The following is a 16,376-nucleotide window of genomic DNA, read 5'->3' on the forward strand; positions in this document are numbered from 1 at the left end:
GGTGACTAGATGAGGGCTTGGATTTTCTATAATGCCATCTGTTTTAATGCTGATGACTAAGGCCAGATGGTCGGAGTCCAGATCCCAGCTCTGACTTATTGTTGCTCGAGAATCCGGAATACCATGATGTACTGCGAAGTCTATGCAGGACGGCTTGTGATTGAATACATATGGGTACCTGGTTGGTGATCCAGTTGCAAGGATCTTAGCGCCAGTAGCAGAGATGGCTTCCGCTAGCTCTCGCCCCCTAGGGGAATTGTAAGTGTCTCCCCACAGCCAGTGTCGGGCATTCCAGTCACCACCAACCAAATACCTTTGCCCGCAAGCACGGAGTGCATCGATGTAATGTCTTTCCTCAATCCTGACTCTGGGAGGGCAGTAAATGGCGCTGAACTCCACATCGCCCAGTCCTGTGGCTACTTTTACTGCTGACATTTGCATGCTGCGTGTCTCAATGACCCTTTGTGGAAAATGACGAAGCGAAGTCTTAACTAAAACCGCAACTCCACCAACGCTATTATTATTCCGCGATGGCTTGAAGGCTGGATAGAAGGCATATCCATGTATTTTTACAGCTGCACCTCTTTTAATTCTGATCTCCGTCAAAAGAAGAATGTCAACGCTATTCTTGTGCGCGAAGAGCTCAACTTCTTTTGCTTTCCCTGAAATGCCGTTAGCATTCCAGATGAGAACCTTTAGTGGGTTCATTGAGATGCTGAAACGTTGTTCTGGAGCTGAAGATTAGATCCAGCCCATTGCTTAATCGTGTTGGCCAATTCAAAAACCATTTTTTCAAGTTTTTCAAGGCGTTGATTGGCTTGACTATTATGCTGCTGCTGTTCTTGCTGCTGTTGCTGTAGCCACATAAGAAACTGCTGCTGCTGCTGCTGTTGGAGCTGTTGTTGCCATTGTTGAAATTTTGTCTGCTGTTGTTGTAGCAGTGCATGAACTTCATATGAATTCTGTTGCTGGTTATTCAATCCTTGTGGCTGATGCGCTTGTAGACTATGAAAACGACGCTGGGCAGGTGTAGCAGGTATTGCATTTGAATTACCATTTGCTACGGCAGCATAGGAGGCTCCTGTATTACTTCTAGTGCCTACCAAAGGTTGGTGCTGAACAATATTTCGCTGGTGCTGCTGTATTGTTGGTCTATTAGCCCCCTTTTTGTGACTAGACTGCAAGGTAGGAAACTGTTGCTGGTCTCCAGGAAGTGTGGTAGAGTAAGCATATGCCACTTGATTATTTAAGGGGACATGACCCGTCCTGTTCTTATTAATTGCCTTCTTTGCGGAGCCCATTGATCGCCGTAGAAACTCCTGATACCATTGGCATCCTTTGTAACTGGCCATATGGCTTCCAGAGCAGTGAATGCAGGTTGGCTGTGCATCTAGGGGGCGTGTGCATTGTGAGGTTTGGTGATTTTCACCGCATCTGGCACAGTTGTGATGTCGGCGGCAGTATTTGGCTGTGTGGCCGAAATCCTGGCATCGACGACATTGAGCAATCTCTGTGGATTTTCGCATCCTTTCAATCCGTATTTTTTGGCGGCAAAGGGTCTTGACTTGGTAAATTTCGTTAATTTTTGCACAAGGCTTAATATTAATGAAAAAAATATTAAGTTTTTCGTCCTTGTTAGTCCTTGAGCTTGGATTATGAATGTGAAGGACCTCGAAGCCCAACATTTTAAAATCGGCGGTAATATCATTGTTTTGGGTGCTATGATGTAGGTCTCTTACAACAATTCTATGAGGCTTTTCAGTCTGCAATTGGTATGTGTGGAATTCTATTCCAATGGCATCGAAACAATCCACAATTGCTCTATAGGTATCACTGTCTTTGGGGAGGATTCTGACCGTTTCCCCCTGGTTAGCTTTGACGACAACGTTATTCAAATTTGCAACGTCCTTTATGACATCAAATAAGTCATTTAAGTTGCTAATATTGACAACTATTTGCGGTGGTTTTGGAGGGCCTTTAAGCTGATTACCAGAGCTCGTTGATTCTCCTTGAAGACACTGGTCTGTATTAACTGCTTCATAAAGGTGTTCATCCAGTTGGTCATTTCCAGCGTCTGCATCTACATTCATCCGAACTTCCTCATTATTACTATCACTTGGGATGTTCGTGTCAAGAATGGAAAATCTGTTGTTGGTGTTTGCCTGTTGGCTTGTAGTGGGGGGCAAGCCCAGGTCCCGGCCGCCGCTCCCTCGTTTAGATTTAGATGACAAAGTCTGATCGTTTTTTCTTTTGCCCGTTCTCAGTTTTTGAGCATCCAGAAGTCGTTCGGCAGCAGTGCGAAGTGTTTTTGCCTCAGTGTCGTCGGGGCATGTGGATATGGAGTTTTCTTGGCTATCAAAGCTTAGTGCAGGGCAGATACTGCTTATTGTAGCAGTTGCCATGGTGTAGGTGGTGTTGTTGGTGGCACTAGTGAATGTTACTGTTGTTGTGGTTTCTGTGCATGTAGAGCGTTCAGCCTCTGAACGATACTCAGAACGAATCTCAGAAGGTAATTTGCCTGATATTAGAAGCATTCTCTCATGATCAGTCCGCTTATTTCTAAGCCGAGAGTCAGATGAACTATTCGCATTCATTATACCGTAGCTGATAAGCGAAGTTTTTATTGCCCCTCTTGTGCGGCTGTGCGCAGACTGAGGGGAATGTCTTGCCCGAAGGGCAGTGAATACAGTTGTAAAAACGTTCACAAATGTGTTTTTTGTTTTTGTCCAATTGCCGACACCGCACAAAGCAGCACCCGAATTTACGATGTATGCTATTTTTAGCACACAAGAGAATGCTCCGTAAAGCAGAATAAAGAAAACAACTTTGCACAAGCGCGACACAACCGATCTCTATGAAAGTTGATTCGAGACTGTGCAACTGTTTAGATATCATATTTGCAAGTCATCATGATACTCAAACATTTTCTAGGGAATGGTGGGGTATATTTTATTTGACTTCGTTTAAAAAATGGAAAAAAATCCTATAGAAAATTGATTCCCTTAAAAGTTACAATCATTTGTGCGTTAAACATGGCGATGGAATAGCTATTAAAATATCGATAAACTGAACTTTAATTCCTGCACATCAAAAGTAATTCCATATTACTTATATTATGATTATACGAATCTCTTTAATCAATTCCTGCAATGATTTCATTGCGTAATATTTATGCGAACTTTACCAAATCGCCTTTTCTGCGCCTCAGTTGAGTTTTTGTTGCGGACGAGTTAAGATCATAGAAAAGGCAAAAATATGTTGAAAATCCGTTGTGGAATTGCCGTAGCTCACAAGCAAGTGGCGGCCGTCTCTTTCAGTGGACAGCAGGTTAGAGGATAGAAGCTGGCAATGATTTGGTATGCAAAATGCCTCAATACCGATCATTTCCAGCGCCGGCAGACCACAGCTGCTGCAGCTCTAACCCGAGACGATGCAGAGTGGCAGAAAGCGCGTCCCTTCAGGCAGGTGCCTCGGGCCAATTTGATATCCCTGATTCCCAAAATGTTCATGCGGAGTTGATAATGGCCATGCGCGAAGACTATGGCAGCATTCATGTTGTGCCAGGCATCATGGGAGGACCTCCCATGCTGAGTACACACAATCCCAAGGACTTCGAGGTAGTATTCCGGCACTAGGGCACATGGCCAAATCGGCCTGGCGCCGACGCTCTTTTGTACCATCGGCAGACGCACAGAAAGGATTTCTTTCAGGGCGTCGAGGGCGTCGCACCCACCCAAGGAAAGGCGTGGGGCGACTTTCGATCGGCTGTAAATCCAGTCCTCATGCAGCCCAAGAACGCGAGGCTTTACTACAAGAAAATGTCCCAGGTCAATCAGGAATTTGTGCAGCGGTAGGCCATTCCACAAATGTGTTTCTTTAAATACTTAAAAACTGTTTTCCATTTAAAGCATTAAAGCCATCCGTGATGCCAGCACTCTAGAGGTTCCTGATAACTTCATAGACACCATCAATCGCTGGACCCTGGAGTCAATCTCCGTCGTGGCATTGGACAGGCAGCTGGGACTGCTGAAGGAGTCGAACAAAAGGAACGAAGCCACAAAGCTTTTCCACCTCTTGGAAGATTTCTTTAAAGTATCTGCTGATCTGGAGCTGAAGCCCTCCGCCTGGCGCATGTTCAAAACGCCCAAACTGATGAAAATGATGAAAATTCTCGACACCATTCTGTACATTATATCGGCATATATTGATGAGGCGGTAGAGCGATTGGAGAAGGAAGCCAAAGAGGGTGTGGTCCGTCCTGAGAACGAGAAGAGTGTACTGGAAAAGCTGCTCAAGGTCGACAAGAAGGTGGCCACGGTTATGGCCATGGACATGCTAATGGCCGGAGTTGATACCGTACGTACTCTGCAGATCACGTAATAATCAGAGATTGATATAATTCGATATTTTTTCAGACCTCTAGCACATTTGCAGGGGTCATACTCTGCCTTGCCAAGAATCCCGAAAAGCAGGCCATACTCCGAGAGGAGGTGATGAAGGTACTGCCCCACAAGGACTCGGATTTCACGGAGGAACCCATGAAGAACGTTCCCTATTTGCGTGCCAGCGTCAAAGAGTCGCATCGGATGTACCCGCTGGCTGTTATGAATGCCCGAGTTCTCAATCGGGACAGCGTTTTGAGCGGATACCAAGTGCCAGCTGGTACCTGTGTGTCGATGGTTCCCCTGAGCTTGCTATCCAGCGAGGAGCACTTCCCCAAGGCTGCTGAGTTCCTGCCAGAACGTTGGATTCGGAACGCCACAGACTCCACCGGGCAATGCCCAGCGAATGACTTGAAGCTGAAGAATCCGTTTGTGTTCTTGCCCTTCCGGATTTTGGACCCCGGATGTGCGTTGGAAAGCGCATCCTGGACAGCTGGAGCTGGGCATCGCCCGGCATCGGCACTCCGAGGCGAGCCACACTGAGCGAGGCCAGCGACCTCACCCGACTCCTCCATGAGACGGTGGACATTGGTCAGAGGCCCGACGATGTGCCACTGATCATATGGCAGCTGAAGCTGGACAAAAGCATTGAGCATCTGCGCGAGGAGCTCTCGAAACGTCGGGCGGAGATCGGGGAGCTGCTGCTCCAGCAGGAGAAGTTCTGCGAAGAGCTGGGCGCACTGCCGCTCCCTCTACTGGCGGACCCGCTGCCCCTGCCCGATGAGATGGACGGCTTTCGCGACCATCTCGACAACCTGCGCTCTCAGCGCGCAGTGCGCCAGACGGAGCTGGACCAGCTGCGCAAGGCCATCAAGCATGACATGAAGATGCTCGAGTGATTGCCCCAGACCGATGCAGAGGATCGCCTACTGAACGATCTGAGCCACAATCTAACACCAGAGACACTAGAGCGGCTGCGGAAGATGCGCAACAGTTATGCCGAGCAGATCCAGGAGCTGCGCTCCAAAAATCCATGACATGCGCGAGAAGATCTACGTGCTGTGGGATCGCCTCCAGGAGACGGACGAGAGCGCCATGCGACGAGTGCGCGAGTGCACCGAGAATACGCAGCGCACCTATGACATCCTCCATTCGGAGCTGCAGCGCTGCCAGGCACTGCGCAGCCAGAACCTCAAGACGTTCATCGAGCAGCTGCGCATTCGAGATAAGCAAGTGGTGGATCTAACGCTCAAGAGCCAGCAGGAGCGCAAGCGTTTCTCCAACTACTACAATAAGTATTACAACGAAGACCTGTTGAGCTGCACGAGCTGGAGCTGATGATCTGAAGAGCTTCTACACGTGCAACAAGGAGATTTTCGATCTGTACGAGAGCCGTGCAGAACTTTGGTCCCGCATGCAGGCTCTAGAGGCAAAGGCCAACGAGCCGAATCGTTTCAACAATCGTGCGCCAGTCCTTAAAGAGGAAAAGGAACGCAAGGCCATCACCTCGAAGCTGCCCAAGATTGAGCAGCAGATCACTGAACTGGTGCACGCCTATGAGGTGCAATCGCATGGCCCGTTTCTGGTTTATGGCGAGAACATACTGGAGCTGATGGCTGGCGAATGGGAGAACTATCGGCAGGCCAAGCAGAGCTCGGCCCGCAAGAAGGCCCCGCCACCACGAGGACGGGCAGCAGCAGCAAATTGATGATGCCACCGCCGACTGCCGGTTCAACGGCCCCTCGCACGCCCCGAACTTTGAAGAACATGTCCTCAATGTCGACCTCGACAATGTCGTTGCGCAAGACCCCAACAATCCAGCTGATCACTCCCAATATGACCAAGAGCACTGGGAATCTGCACAAGCGACTGAATCCATCAGCAGCCGCCAGCTCTTCGGGGTATCGGACTCCCAACGCCAAGCGCAGCCTCATGAGCTCTCTGAATTCGATACGCCAGTCGCCGTCTACCGCACAGCGGCTGGCCAACAGCCAGCTGAAGGCGTCCAAGTCGCCACTAAAGCGGGTCCGCGTCCTGGACAACACATTGCGTCGCAGCGGGGATTGGGCAGACGCAGCATTGGCACACGCTCGAACAAGAACCACGCACAAAATCAGCGGGATCGCCCAGCGATTCCGAGTATATGACCGATGAGACCACTGAAAATGACCGCGAAGCCGGGATCTCCTATGAAGAATTGGTGCCCACGAGTCGCTCCTCAGTGCTGCCCGTCGGCGGGGCTCAGCATCAGCGCAATCGCGTGGCTGTGCCACGAATTCGCCATGTCCTCGTAAACCACAATTCGGTGGCGTCGGCCGCCAACACACCGTCAAAGCAGGCGGTCAATCAGGAGGAGAGGCCTCGATTTGGCAATCAATTGAAGCTCCCATCGCCACGTGAAAGTCGCATGTGGCCGAATCCACGATGAGATTATTGGAATTTTTATTTGCGTTTTATGTTTGATCTCATTTTTTGTACCTTTATCATTTTTCATTTATTTTCGATGTTGGCCCAATAAAAATTAAATTACCTTCAAGAAGGACAACCGAACCAAAAAAAAAATAACAAGATATAAAAAAGCGCTAAAGATTAGCTTGTTTATATTATTATCAGGCCCAAAACTTTCGGCAGTCTACCGACCATTCCATGCCCAATAAATTAAATTTGGCCAAAAAATCTGATGCCATAATTATGGCGATTTATTTGTTTCATTTCATTGAGAGTCAGATCAATCATAATACTATATTCCTAAATATTCCGTAGAAGGTATAACATAGTCGATCAAATAGCAGTCTATATTAAAAAAATATGGCAAATGTTTACAATTATTTCTGTTTGGCATTCGCACGCTCCCGCGAACGTGTTTTGGCACTCTCTCTCTCTCTTGTTCTGTTTGTGCTCTGTTATCGGTCAGCTCTTTTTGCAACAAAGCTCTCGCAGGCCTTTCAAATAGCTAGCTAATGGAATGATTTAGCAGTATAGCTCTGGCAGTGAATGAATTAAGTTCCTAACAAGCAAAATGTTGAAAGTGCGCAGCGGTCTATCTATAATTCAGGCGCAAAAAGCAGCCCTCTCTGTCAGCAGTCCGCTGGTAAATATATAGTATACATATAGATCCGATATCACAGTGATATACGTTTTTAAATCTCTTGTAGCGTTGGCAGACCACAGCAGCTGTAGCAGAGCCCAGAAATGATGCAGAGTGGCTACAAGCTCGTCCCTTTGATCAGATTCCTAGTACAACTTTTCTGTCTACTGTTCGGAATTTTATGCCTGGAGGAAAATATAGCAAACTGGACATTGTGAAATTGTTCAAAGCTTTGCAAGACGACTATGGAAACATATTATATTTACCAGGTATGATGGGAGGTACGTCATACCTGATGACTCACAATCCCAAGGACTTCGAGGTCGTGTTCCGGAACGAAGGAGTGTGGCCGCATCGGCCTGGCAGCGATACTCTTCGCTATCATCGGAAGACTCATAAAGAGGATTTCTTCCAGGGAGTGGAGGGAGCTTTACCCACACAAGGAAAAACCTGGAGCGACTTTCGATCGGCTGTAAATCCTGTCCTAATGCAGCCGAAGAACGTGCGGCTTTACTATAAGAAGATGTCCCAAGTGAACCAGGAGTTTGTGCAACGGTGCGTATGACTGATAATAAATCCCTGTTTACGCTCAAGTATGTTCTCCCCCCTTCACAGTATTAAAGCACTCCGTGATATCGATACCCAGGAAGCTCCAGATGATTTCTTAAACGTTATAAATCGGTGGACCCTCGAGTCAGTCTCTGTGGTGGCTCTGGACAAGCAGTTGGGACTGCTCAAAGAGTCGGGCGATAACGACCAGGCTGTGTTACTTTTCAAGTACCTGGACGATTTTTTTGAATTAACAGCCGATCTGGAGATGAAGCCCTCCATCTGGCGTTACGTTAAAACACCAAGCTAATGAAGCTAATGAAGTCCCTAGATGGCGTTCAAGAAATAACTTCAGCGTATGTAGACGAAGCTATAGAGCGTCTAGAGAAAGAGGCCAAGGAGGGTGTTGTCCGCCCTGAGAGCGAGCAGAGTGTACTGGAAAAGCTGCTCAAGATCGACAAAAAGGTGGCGACGGTTATGGCCATGGACATGCTAATGGCCGGAGTGGATACCGTACGTAGTCTGTTGTTCTCATACTTACCCTTATCTCATACATACTTTTTTTCCAGACCTCAAGTACCTTTACAGCGGCCTTGCTGTGCCTTGCCAAGAATCCGGAGAAGCAGGCCATACTCCGAGAAGAGGTGATGAAGGTTCTACCCGAGAAGGACTCCGAATTCACTGAGGCATCGATGAAGAACGTTCCCTATCTACGTGCCTGCATCAAAGAGTCACAACGGATCTATCCTTTGGTCATCGGCAATGGCCGATTTCTCAATCGGGACAGCGTTTTGAGCGGATACCAAGTGCCAGCTGGTACCTGTGTGTCGATGGTTCCCCTGAGCTTGCTATCAAGCGAGGAGCACTTCCCCAAGGCTGCTGAGTTCCTGCCAGAACGTTGGATTCGTAACGCCACAGACTCCAACGGGCAATGCCCGGCAAATGACTTGAAGCTGAAGAATCCGTTTGTGTTCTTGCCCTTCGGATTTGGACCCCGGATGTGCGTTGGAAAGCGCATCGTGGACATGGAGCTCGAGCTGGGCATCGCTCGACTCATTCGGAACTTTAGCATCGAGTTCAATCATCCCACGGAGAACGCTTTCCGCTCCTCCCTGATCAATTTGCCCAACAGTAAACACATTTCTCATCCTAAATTATCTTTACAACTGGAAAACCTTGAAGGAACTTATTTGCAATATAAAGCAGGTGTTTTTTTGGCCGCACGTCAATCAGAATCAACTTGTTTTGTGCTTTGAGGCATGAGGCAAATCAAGCACACAAAATTTTCATTGTGCAATTTGTGCCAACACGAGAGGCGTCACTTATCTGTGCGGAGGCATTTTCCTTGAGCAACACATTGTGCAATCGAAATCCTGCACACATCACATAAATTCCTTCCATTCGCGAATACAAGACCCATTCCTATTGGCTATGGTTGACCCAACCTCCATCAAGGGAGAGATCCTTGAGATGACTGGCGAGCATGTGGAGCAGCTCCATTCAATGTGGTCCCTCATGTTCGAGCCGAAGACATGCGAGGACTTTCTGCACAAACTCAAGGCGCACGCGGATAATTTCTATACGGATCTGCTGACCGAGTCGCGGGAGAAGCAGGCGGCCATCCTGGATGACATAGCCGCACTCCGAGCCGAGGCCAGCGACCTCACCCGACTCCTCCATGAGACGGTGGACATTGGTCAGAGGCCCGACGATGTGCCACTGATCATATGGCAGCTGAAGCTGGACAAAAGCATTGAGCATCTGCGCGAGGAGCTCTCGAAACGTCGGGCGGAGATCGGGGAGCTGCTGCTCCAGCAGGAGCAGCTCTGCGAAGAGCTGGGCGCACTGCCGCTCCCTCTACTGGCGGACCCGCTGCCCCTGCCCGATGAGATGGACGGCTTTCGCGACCATCTCGACAACCTGCGCTCTCAGCGCGCAGTGCGCCAGACGGAGCTGGACCAGCTGCGCAAGGCCATCAAGCATGACATGAAGATGCTCGAGCTGATGCCCCAGACCGATGCAGAGGATCGCCTACTGAACGATCTGAGCCACAATCTAACACCAGAGACACTAGAGCGGCTGCGGCAGATGCGCAACAGTTATGCCGAGCAGATCCAGGAGCTGCGCTCCAAAATCCATGACATGCGCGAGAAGATCTACGTGCTGTGGGATCGCCTCCAGGAGACGGACGAGAGCGCCATGCGACGAGTGCGCGAGTGCACCGAGAATACGCAGCGCACCTATGACATCCTCCATTCGGAGCTGCAGCGCTGCCAGGCACTGCGCAGCCAGAACCTCAAGACGTTCATCGAGCAGCTGCGCGTCGAGATAAGCAAGTGGTGGGATCTAACGCTCAAGAGCCAGCAGGAGCGCAAGCGTTTCTCCAACTACTACAATAAGTATTACAACGAAGACCTGTTGGAGCTGCACGAGCTGGAGCTGGATGATCTGAAGAGCTTCTACACGTGCAACAAGGAGATTTTCGATCTGTACGAGAGCCGTGCAGAACTTTGGTCCCGCATGCAGGCTCTAGAGGCAAAGGCCAACGAGCCGAATCGTTTCAACAATCGTGGCGGCCAGTTCCTTAAAGAGGAAAAGGAACGCAAGGCCATCACCTCGAAGCTGCCCAAGATTGAGCAGCAGATCACTGAACTGGTGCACGCCTATGAGGTGCAATCGCATGGCCCGTTTCTGGTTTATGGCGAGAACATACTGGAGCTGATGGCTGGCGAATGGGAGAACTATCGGCAGGCCAAGCAGAGCTCGGCCCGCAAGAAGGCCCCGCCCACCACGAGGACGGGCAGCAGCAGCAAATTGATGATGCCACCGCCGACTGCCGGTTCAACGGCCCCTCGCACGCCCCGAACTTTGAAGAACATGTCCTCAATGTCGACCTCGACAATGTCGTTGCGCAAGACCCCAACAATCCAGCTGATCACTCCCAATATGACCAAGAGCACTGGGAATCTGCACAAGCGACTGAATCCATCAGCAGCCGCCAGCTCTTCGGGGTATCGGACTCCCAACGCCAAGCGCAGCCTCATGAGCTCTCTGAATTCGATACGCCCGTCGCCGTCTACCGCACAGCGGCTGGCCAACAGCCAGCTGAAGGCGTCCAAGTCGCCACTAAAGCGGGTCCGCGTCCTGGACAACACATTGCGTCGCAGCGGGGATTGGGCAGACGCAGCATTGGCACACGCTCGAACAAGAAGCCACGCACAAAATCAGCGGTGCCGGATACAAGATCGCCCAGCGATTCCGAGTATATGACCGATGAGACCACTGAAAATGACCGCGAAGCCGGGATCTCCTATGAAGAATTGGTGCCCACGAGTCGCTCCTCAGTGCTGCCCGTCGGCGGGGCTCAGCATCAGCGCAATCGCGTGGCTGTGCCACGAATTCGCCATGTCCTCGTAAACCACAATTCGGTGGCGTCGGCCGCCAACACACCGTCAAAGCAGGCGGTCAATCAGGAGGAGAGGCCTCGATTTGGCAATCAATTGAAGCTCCCATCGCCACGTGAAAGTCGCATGTGGCCGAATCCACGATGAGATTATTGGAATTTTTATTTGCGTTTTATGTTTGATTTCATTTTTTGTACCTTTATCTGTTTATCTCTGTTTCATTTATTTTCGATGTTGGCCCAATAAAAATTAAATTACCTTCAAGAAGGACAACCGAACCAAAAAAAAAATAACAAGATATAAAAAAGCGCTAAAGATTAGCTTGTTTATATTATTATCAGGCCCAAAACTTTCGGCAGTCTACCGACCATTCCATGCCCAATAAATTAAATTTGGCCAAAAAATCTGATGCCATAATTATGGCGATTTATTTGTTTCATTTCATTGAGAGTCAGATCAATCATAATACTATATTCCTAAATATTCCGTAGAAGGTATAACATAGTCGATCAAATAGCAGTCTATATTAAAAAAATATGGCAAATGTTTACAATTATTTCTGTTTGGCATTCGCACGCTCCCGCGAACGTGTTTTGGCACTCTCTCTCTCTCTTGTTCTGTTTGTGCTCTGTTATCGGTCAGCTCTTTTTGCAACAAAGCTCTCGCAGGCCTTTCAAATAGCTAGCTAATGGAATGATTTAGCAGTATAGCTCTGGCAGTGAATGAATTAAGTTCCTAACAAGCAAAATGTTGAAAGTGCGCAGCGGTCTATCTATAATTCAGGCGCAAAAAGCAGCCCTCTCTGTCAGCAGTCCGCTGGTAAATATATAGTATACATATAGATCCGATATCACAGTGATATACGTTTTTAAATCTCTTGTAGCGTTGGCAGACCACAGCAGCTGTAGCAGAGCCCAGAAATGATGCAGAGTGGCTACAAGCTCGTCCCTTTGATCAGATTCCTAGTACAACTTTTCTGTCTACTGTTCGGAATTTTATGCCTGGAGGAAAATATAGCAAACTGGACATTGTGAAATTGTTCAAAGCTTTGCAAGACGACTATGGAAACATATTATATTTACCAGGTATGATGGGAGGTACGTCATACCTGATGACTCACAATCCCAAGGACTTCGAGGTCGTGTTCCGGAACGAAGGAGTGTGGCCGCATCGGCCTGGCAGCGATACTCTTCGCTATCATCGGAAGACTCATAGAAAGGATTTCTTCCAGGGAGTGGAGGGAGCTTTACCCACACAAGGAAAAACCTGGAGCGACTTTCGATCGGCTGTAAATCCTGTCCTAATGCAGCCGAAGAACGTGCGGCTTTACTATAAGAAGATGTCCCAAGTGAACCAGGAGTTTGTGCAACGGTGCGTATGACTGATAATAAATCCCTGTTTACGCTCAAGTATGTTCTCCCCCCTTCACAGTATTAAAGCACTCCGTGATATCGATACCCAGGAAGCTCCAGATGATTTCTTAAACGTTATAAATCGGTGGACCCTCGAGTCAGTCTCTGTGGTGGCTCTGGACAAGCAGTTGGGACTGCTCAAAGAGTCGGGCGATAACGACCAGGCTGTGTTACTTTTCAAGTACCTGGACGATTTTTTTGAATTAACAGCCGATCTGGAGATGAAGCCCTCCATCTGGCGTTACGTTAAAACACCCAAGCTAATGAAGCTAATGAAGTCCCTAGATGGCGTTCAAGAAATAACTTCAGCGTATGTAGACGAAGCTATAGAGCGTCTAGAGAAAGAGGCCAAGGAGGGTGTTGTCCGCCCTGAGAGCGAGCAGAGTGTACTGGAAAAGCTGCTCAAGATCGACAAAAAGGTGGCGACGGTTATGGCCATGGACATGCTAATGGCCGGAGTGGATACCGTACGTAGTCTGTTGTTCTCATACTTACCCTTATCTCATACATCCTTTTTTTCCAGACCTCAAGTACCTTTACAGCGGCCTTGCTGTGCCTTGCCAAGAATCCGGAGAAGCAGGCCGTACTCCGAGAAGAGGTGATGAAGGTTCTACCCGAGAAGGACTCCGAATTCACTGAGGCATCGATGAAGAACGTTCCCTATCTACGTGCCTGCATCAAAGAGTCACAACGGATCTATCCTTTGGTCATCGGCAATGGCCGATTTCTCAATCGGGACAGCGTTTTGAGCGGATACCAAGTGCCAGCTGGTACCTGTGTGTCGATGGTTCCCCTGAGCTTGCTATCAAGCGAGGAGCACTTCCCCAAGGCTGCTGAGTTCCTGCCAGAACGTTGGATTCGTAACGCCACAGACTCCAACGGGCAATGCCCGGCAAATGACTTGAAGCTGAAGAATCCGTTTGTGTTCTTGCCCTTCGGATTTGGACCCCGGATGTGCGTTGGAAAGCGCATCGTGGACATGGAGCTCGAGCTGGGCATCGCTCGACTCATTCGGAACTTTAGCATCGAGTTCAATCATCCCACGGAGAACGCTTTCCGCTCCTCCCTGATCAATTTGCCCAACAGTAAACACATTTCTCATCCTAAATTATCTTTACAACTGGAAAACCTTGAAGGAACTTATTTGCAATATAAAGTAGGTGTTTTTTTGGCCGCACGTCAATCAGAATCAACTTGTTTTGTGCTTTGAGGCATGAGGCAAATCAAGCACACAAAATTTTCATTGTGCAATTTGTGCCAACACGAGAGGCGTCACTTATCTGTGCGGAGGCATTTTCCTTGAGCAACACATTGTGCAATCGAAATCCTGCACACATCACATAAATTCCTTCCATTCGCGAATACAAGACCCATTCCTATTGGCTATGGTTGACCCAACCTCCATCAAGGGAGAGATCCTTGAGATGACTGGCGAGCATGTGGAGCAGCTCCATTCAATGTGGTCCCTCATGTTCGAGCCGAAGACATGCGAGGACTTTCTGCACAAACTCAAGGCGCACGCGGATAATTTCTATACGGATCTGCTGACCGAGTCGCGGGAGAAGCAGGCGGCCATCCTGGATGACATAGCCGCACTCCGAGCCGAGGCCAGCGACCTCACCCGACTCCTCCATGAGACGGTGGACATTGGTCAGAGGCCCGACGATGTGCCACTGATCATATGGCAGCTGAAGCTGGACAAAAGCATTGAGCATCTGCGCGAGGAGCTCTCGAAACGTCGGGCGGAGATCGGGGAGCTGCTGCTCCAGCAGGAGCAGCTCTGCGAAGAGCTGGGCGCACTGCCGCTCCCTCTACTGGCGGACCCGCTGCCCCTGCCCGATGAGATGGACGGCTTTCGCGACCATCTCGACAACCTGCGCTCTCAGCGCGCAGTGCGCCAGACGGAGCTGGACCAGCTGCGCAAGGCCATCAAGCATGACATGAAGATGCTCGAGCTGATGCCCCAGACCGATGCAGAGGATCGCCTACTGAACGATCTGAGCCACAATCTAACACCAGAGACACTAGAGCGGCTGCGGCAGATGCGCAACAGTTATGCCGAGCAGATCCAGGAGCTGCGCTCCAAAATCCATGACATGCGCGAGAAGATCTACGTGCTGTGGGATCGCCTCCAGGAGACGGACGAGAGCGCCATGCGACGAGTGCGCGAGTGCACCGAGAATACGCAGCGCACCTATGACATCCTCCATTCGGAGCTGCAGCGCTGCCAGGCACTGCGCAGCCAGAACCTCAAGACGTTCATCGAGCAGCTGCGCGTCGAGATAAGCAAGTGGTGGGATCTAACGCTCAAGAGCCAGCAGGAGCGCAAGCGTTTCTCCAACTACTACAATAAGTATTACAACGAAGACCTGTTGGAGCTGCACGAGCTGGAGCTGGATGATCTGAAGAGCTTCTACACGTGCAACAAGGAGATTTTCGATCTGTACGAGAGCCGTGCAGAACTTTGGTCCCGCATGCAGGCTCTAGAGGCAAAGGCCAACGAGCCGAATCGTTTCAACAATCGTGGCGGCCAGTTCCTTAAAGAGGAAAAGGAACGCAAGGCCATCACCTCGAAGCTGCCCAAGATTGAGCAGCAGATCACTGAACTGGTGCACGCCTATGAGGTGCAATCGCATGGCCCGTTTCTGGTTTATGGCGAGAACATACTGGAGCTGATGGCTGGCGAATGGGAGAACTATCGGCAGGCCAAGCAGAGCTCGGCCCGCAAGAAGGCCCCGCCCACCACGAGGACGGGCAGCAGCAGCAAATTGATGATGCCACCGCCGACTGCCGGTTCAACGGCCCCTCGCACGCCCCGAACTTTGAAGAACATGTCCTCAATGTCGACCTCGACAATGTCGTTGCGCAAGACCCCAACAATCCAGCTGATCACTCCCAATATGACCAAGAGCACTGGGAATCTGCACAAGCGACTGAATCCATCAGCAGCCGCCAGCTCTTCGGGGTATCGGACTCCCAACGCCAAGCGCAGCCTCATGAGCTCTCTGAATTCGATACGCCGTCGCCGTCTACCGCACAGCGGCTGGCCAACAGCCAGCTGAAGGCGTCCAAGTCGCCACTAAAGCGGGTCCGCGTCCTGGACAACACATTGCGTCGCAGCGGGGATTGGGCAGACGCAGCATTGGCACACGCTCGAACAAGAAGCCACGCACAAAATCAGCGGTGCCGGATACAAGATCGCCCAGCGATTCCGAGTATATGACCGATGAGACCACTGAAAATGACCGCGAAGCCGGGATCTCCTATGAAGAATTGGTGCCCACGAGTCGCTCCTCAGTGCTGCCCGTCGGCGGGGCTCAGCATCAGCGCAATCGCGTGGCTGTGCCACGAATTCGCCATGTCCTCGTAAACCACAATTCGGTGGCGTCGGCCGCCAACACACCGTCAAAGCAGGCGGTCAATCAGGAGGAGAGGCCTCGATTTGGCAATCAATTGAAGCTCCCATCGCCACGTGAAAGTCGCATGTGGCCGAATCCACGATGAGATTATTGGAATTTTTATTTGCGTTTTATGTTTGATT

General features: G+C 49.9%; 2 protein-coding genes and 2 pseudogenes across 2 annotated transcripts; all 4 read left to right on the top strand.

Annotated features, from left to right (window-relative positions):
- The first annotated feature begins 8,328 nt into the window (after nt 1-8,328).
- On the top strand, nt 8,329-9,135 carry LOC117195094 (probable cytochrome P450 12a5, mitochondrial). The gene is made up of 3 exons (XM_033399749.1): nt 8,329-8,532; nt 8,589-9,019; nt 9,114-9,135. Exons 1-3 carry the CDS (start codon nt 8,329-8,331, stop codon nt 9,133-9,135), a joined length of 657 nt encoding a protein of 218 aa, XP_033255640.1.
- Nucleotides 9,136-9,450: 315 nt separating this feature from the next.
- LOC117194973 lies at nt 9,451-11,561 on the top strand (annotated as a pseudogene).
- A 952-nt stretch (nt 11,562-12,513) lies between these two features.
- On the top strand, nt 12,514-13,905 carry LOC117195095 (probable cytochrome P450 12a5, mitochondrial). Its single transcript, XM_033399750.1, has 4 exons — nt 12,514-12,794; nt 12,855-13,302; nt 13,359-13,789; nt 13,884-13,905. Exons 1-4 carry the CDS (start codon nt 12,514-12,516, stop codon nt 13,903-13,905), a joined length of 1,182 nt encoding a protein of 393 aa, XP_033255641.1.
- A 315-nt stretch (nt 13,906-14,220) lies between these two features.
- LOC117194974 lies at nt 14,221-16,330 on the top strand (annotated as a pseudogene).
- The last annotated feature ends 46 nt before the right edge of the window (nt 16,331-16,376 follow it).

The sequence above is a fragment of the Drosophila miranda genome (genome assembly GCF_003369915.1).
Source record: "Drosophila miranda strain MSH22 chromosome Y unlocalized genomic scaffold, D.miranda_PacBio2.1 Contig_Y5_pilon, whole genome shotgun sequence".
Taxonomy (NCBI): Eukaryota; Metazoa; Arthropoda; class Insecta; order Diptera; family Drosophilidae; genus Drosophila; species Drosophila miranda.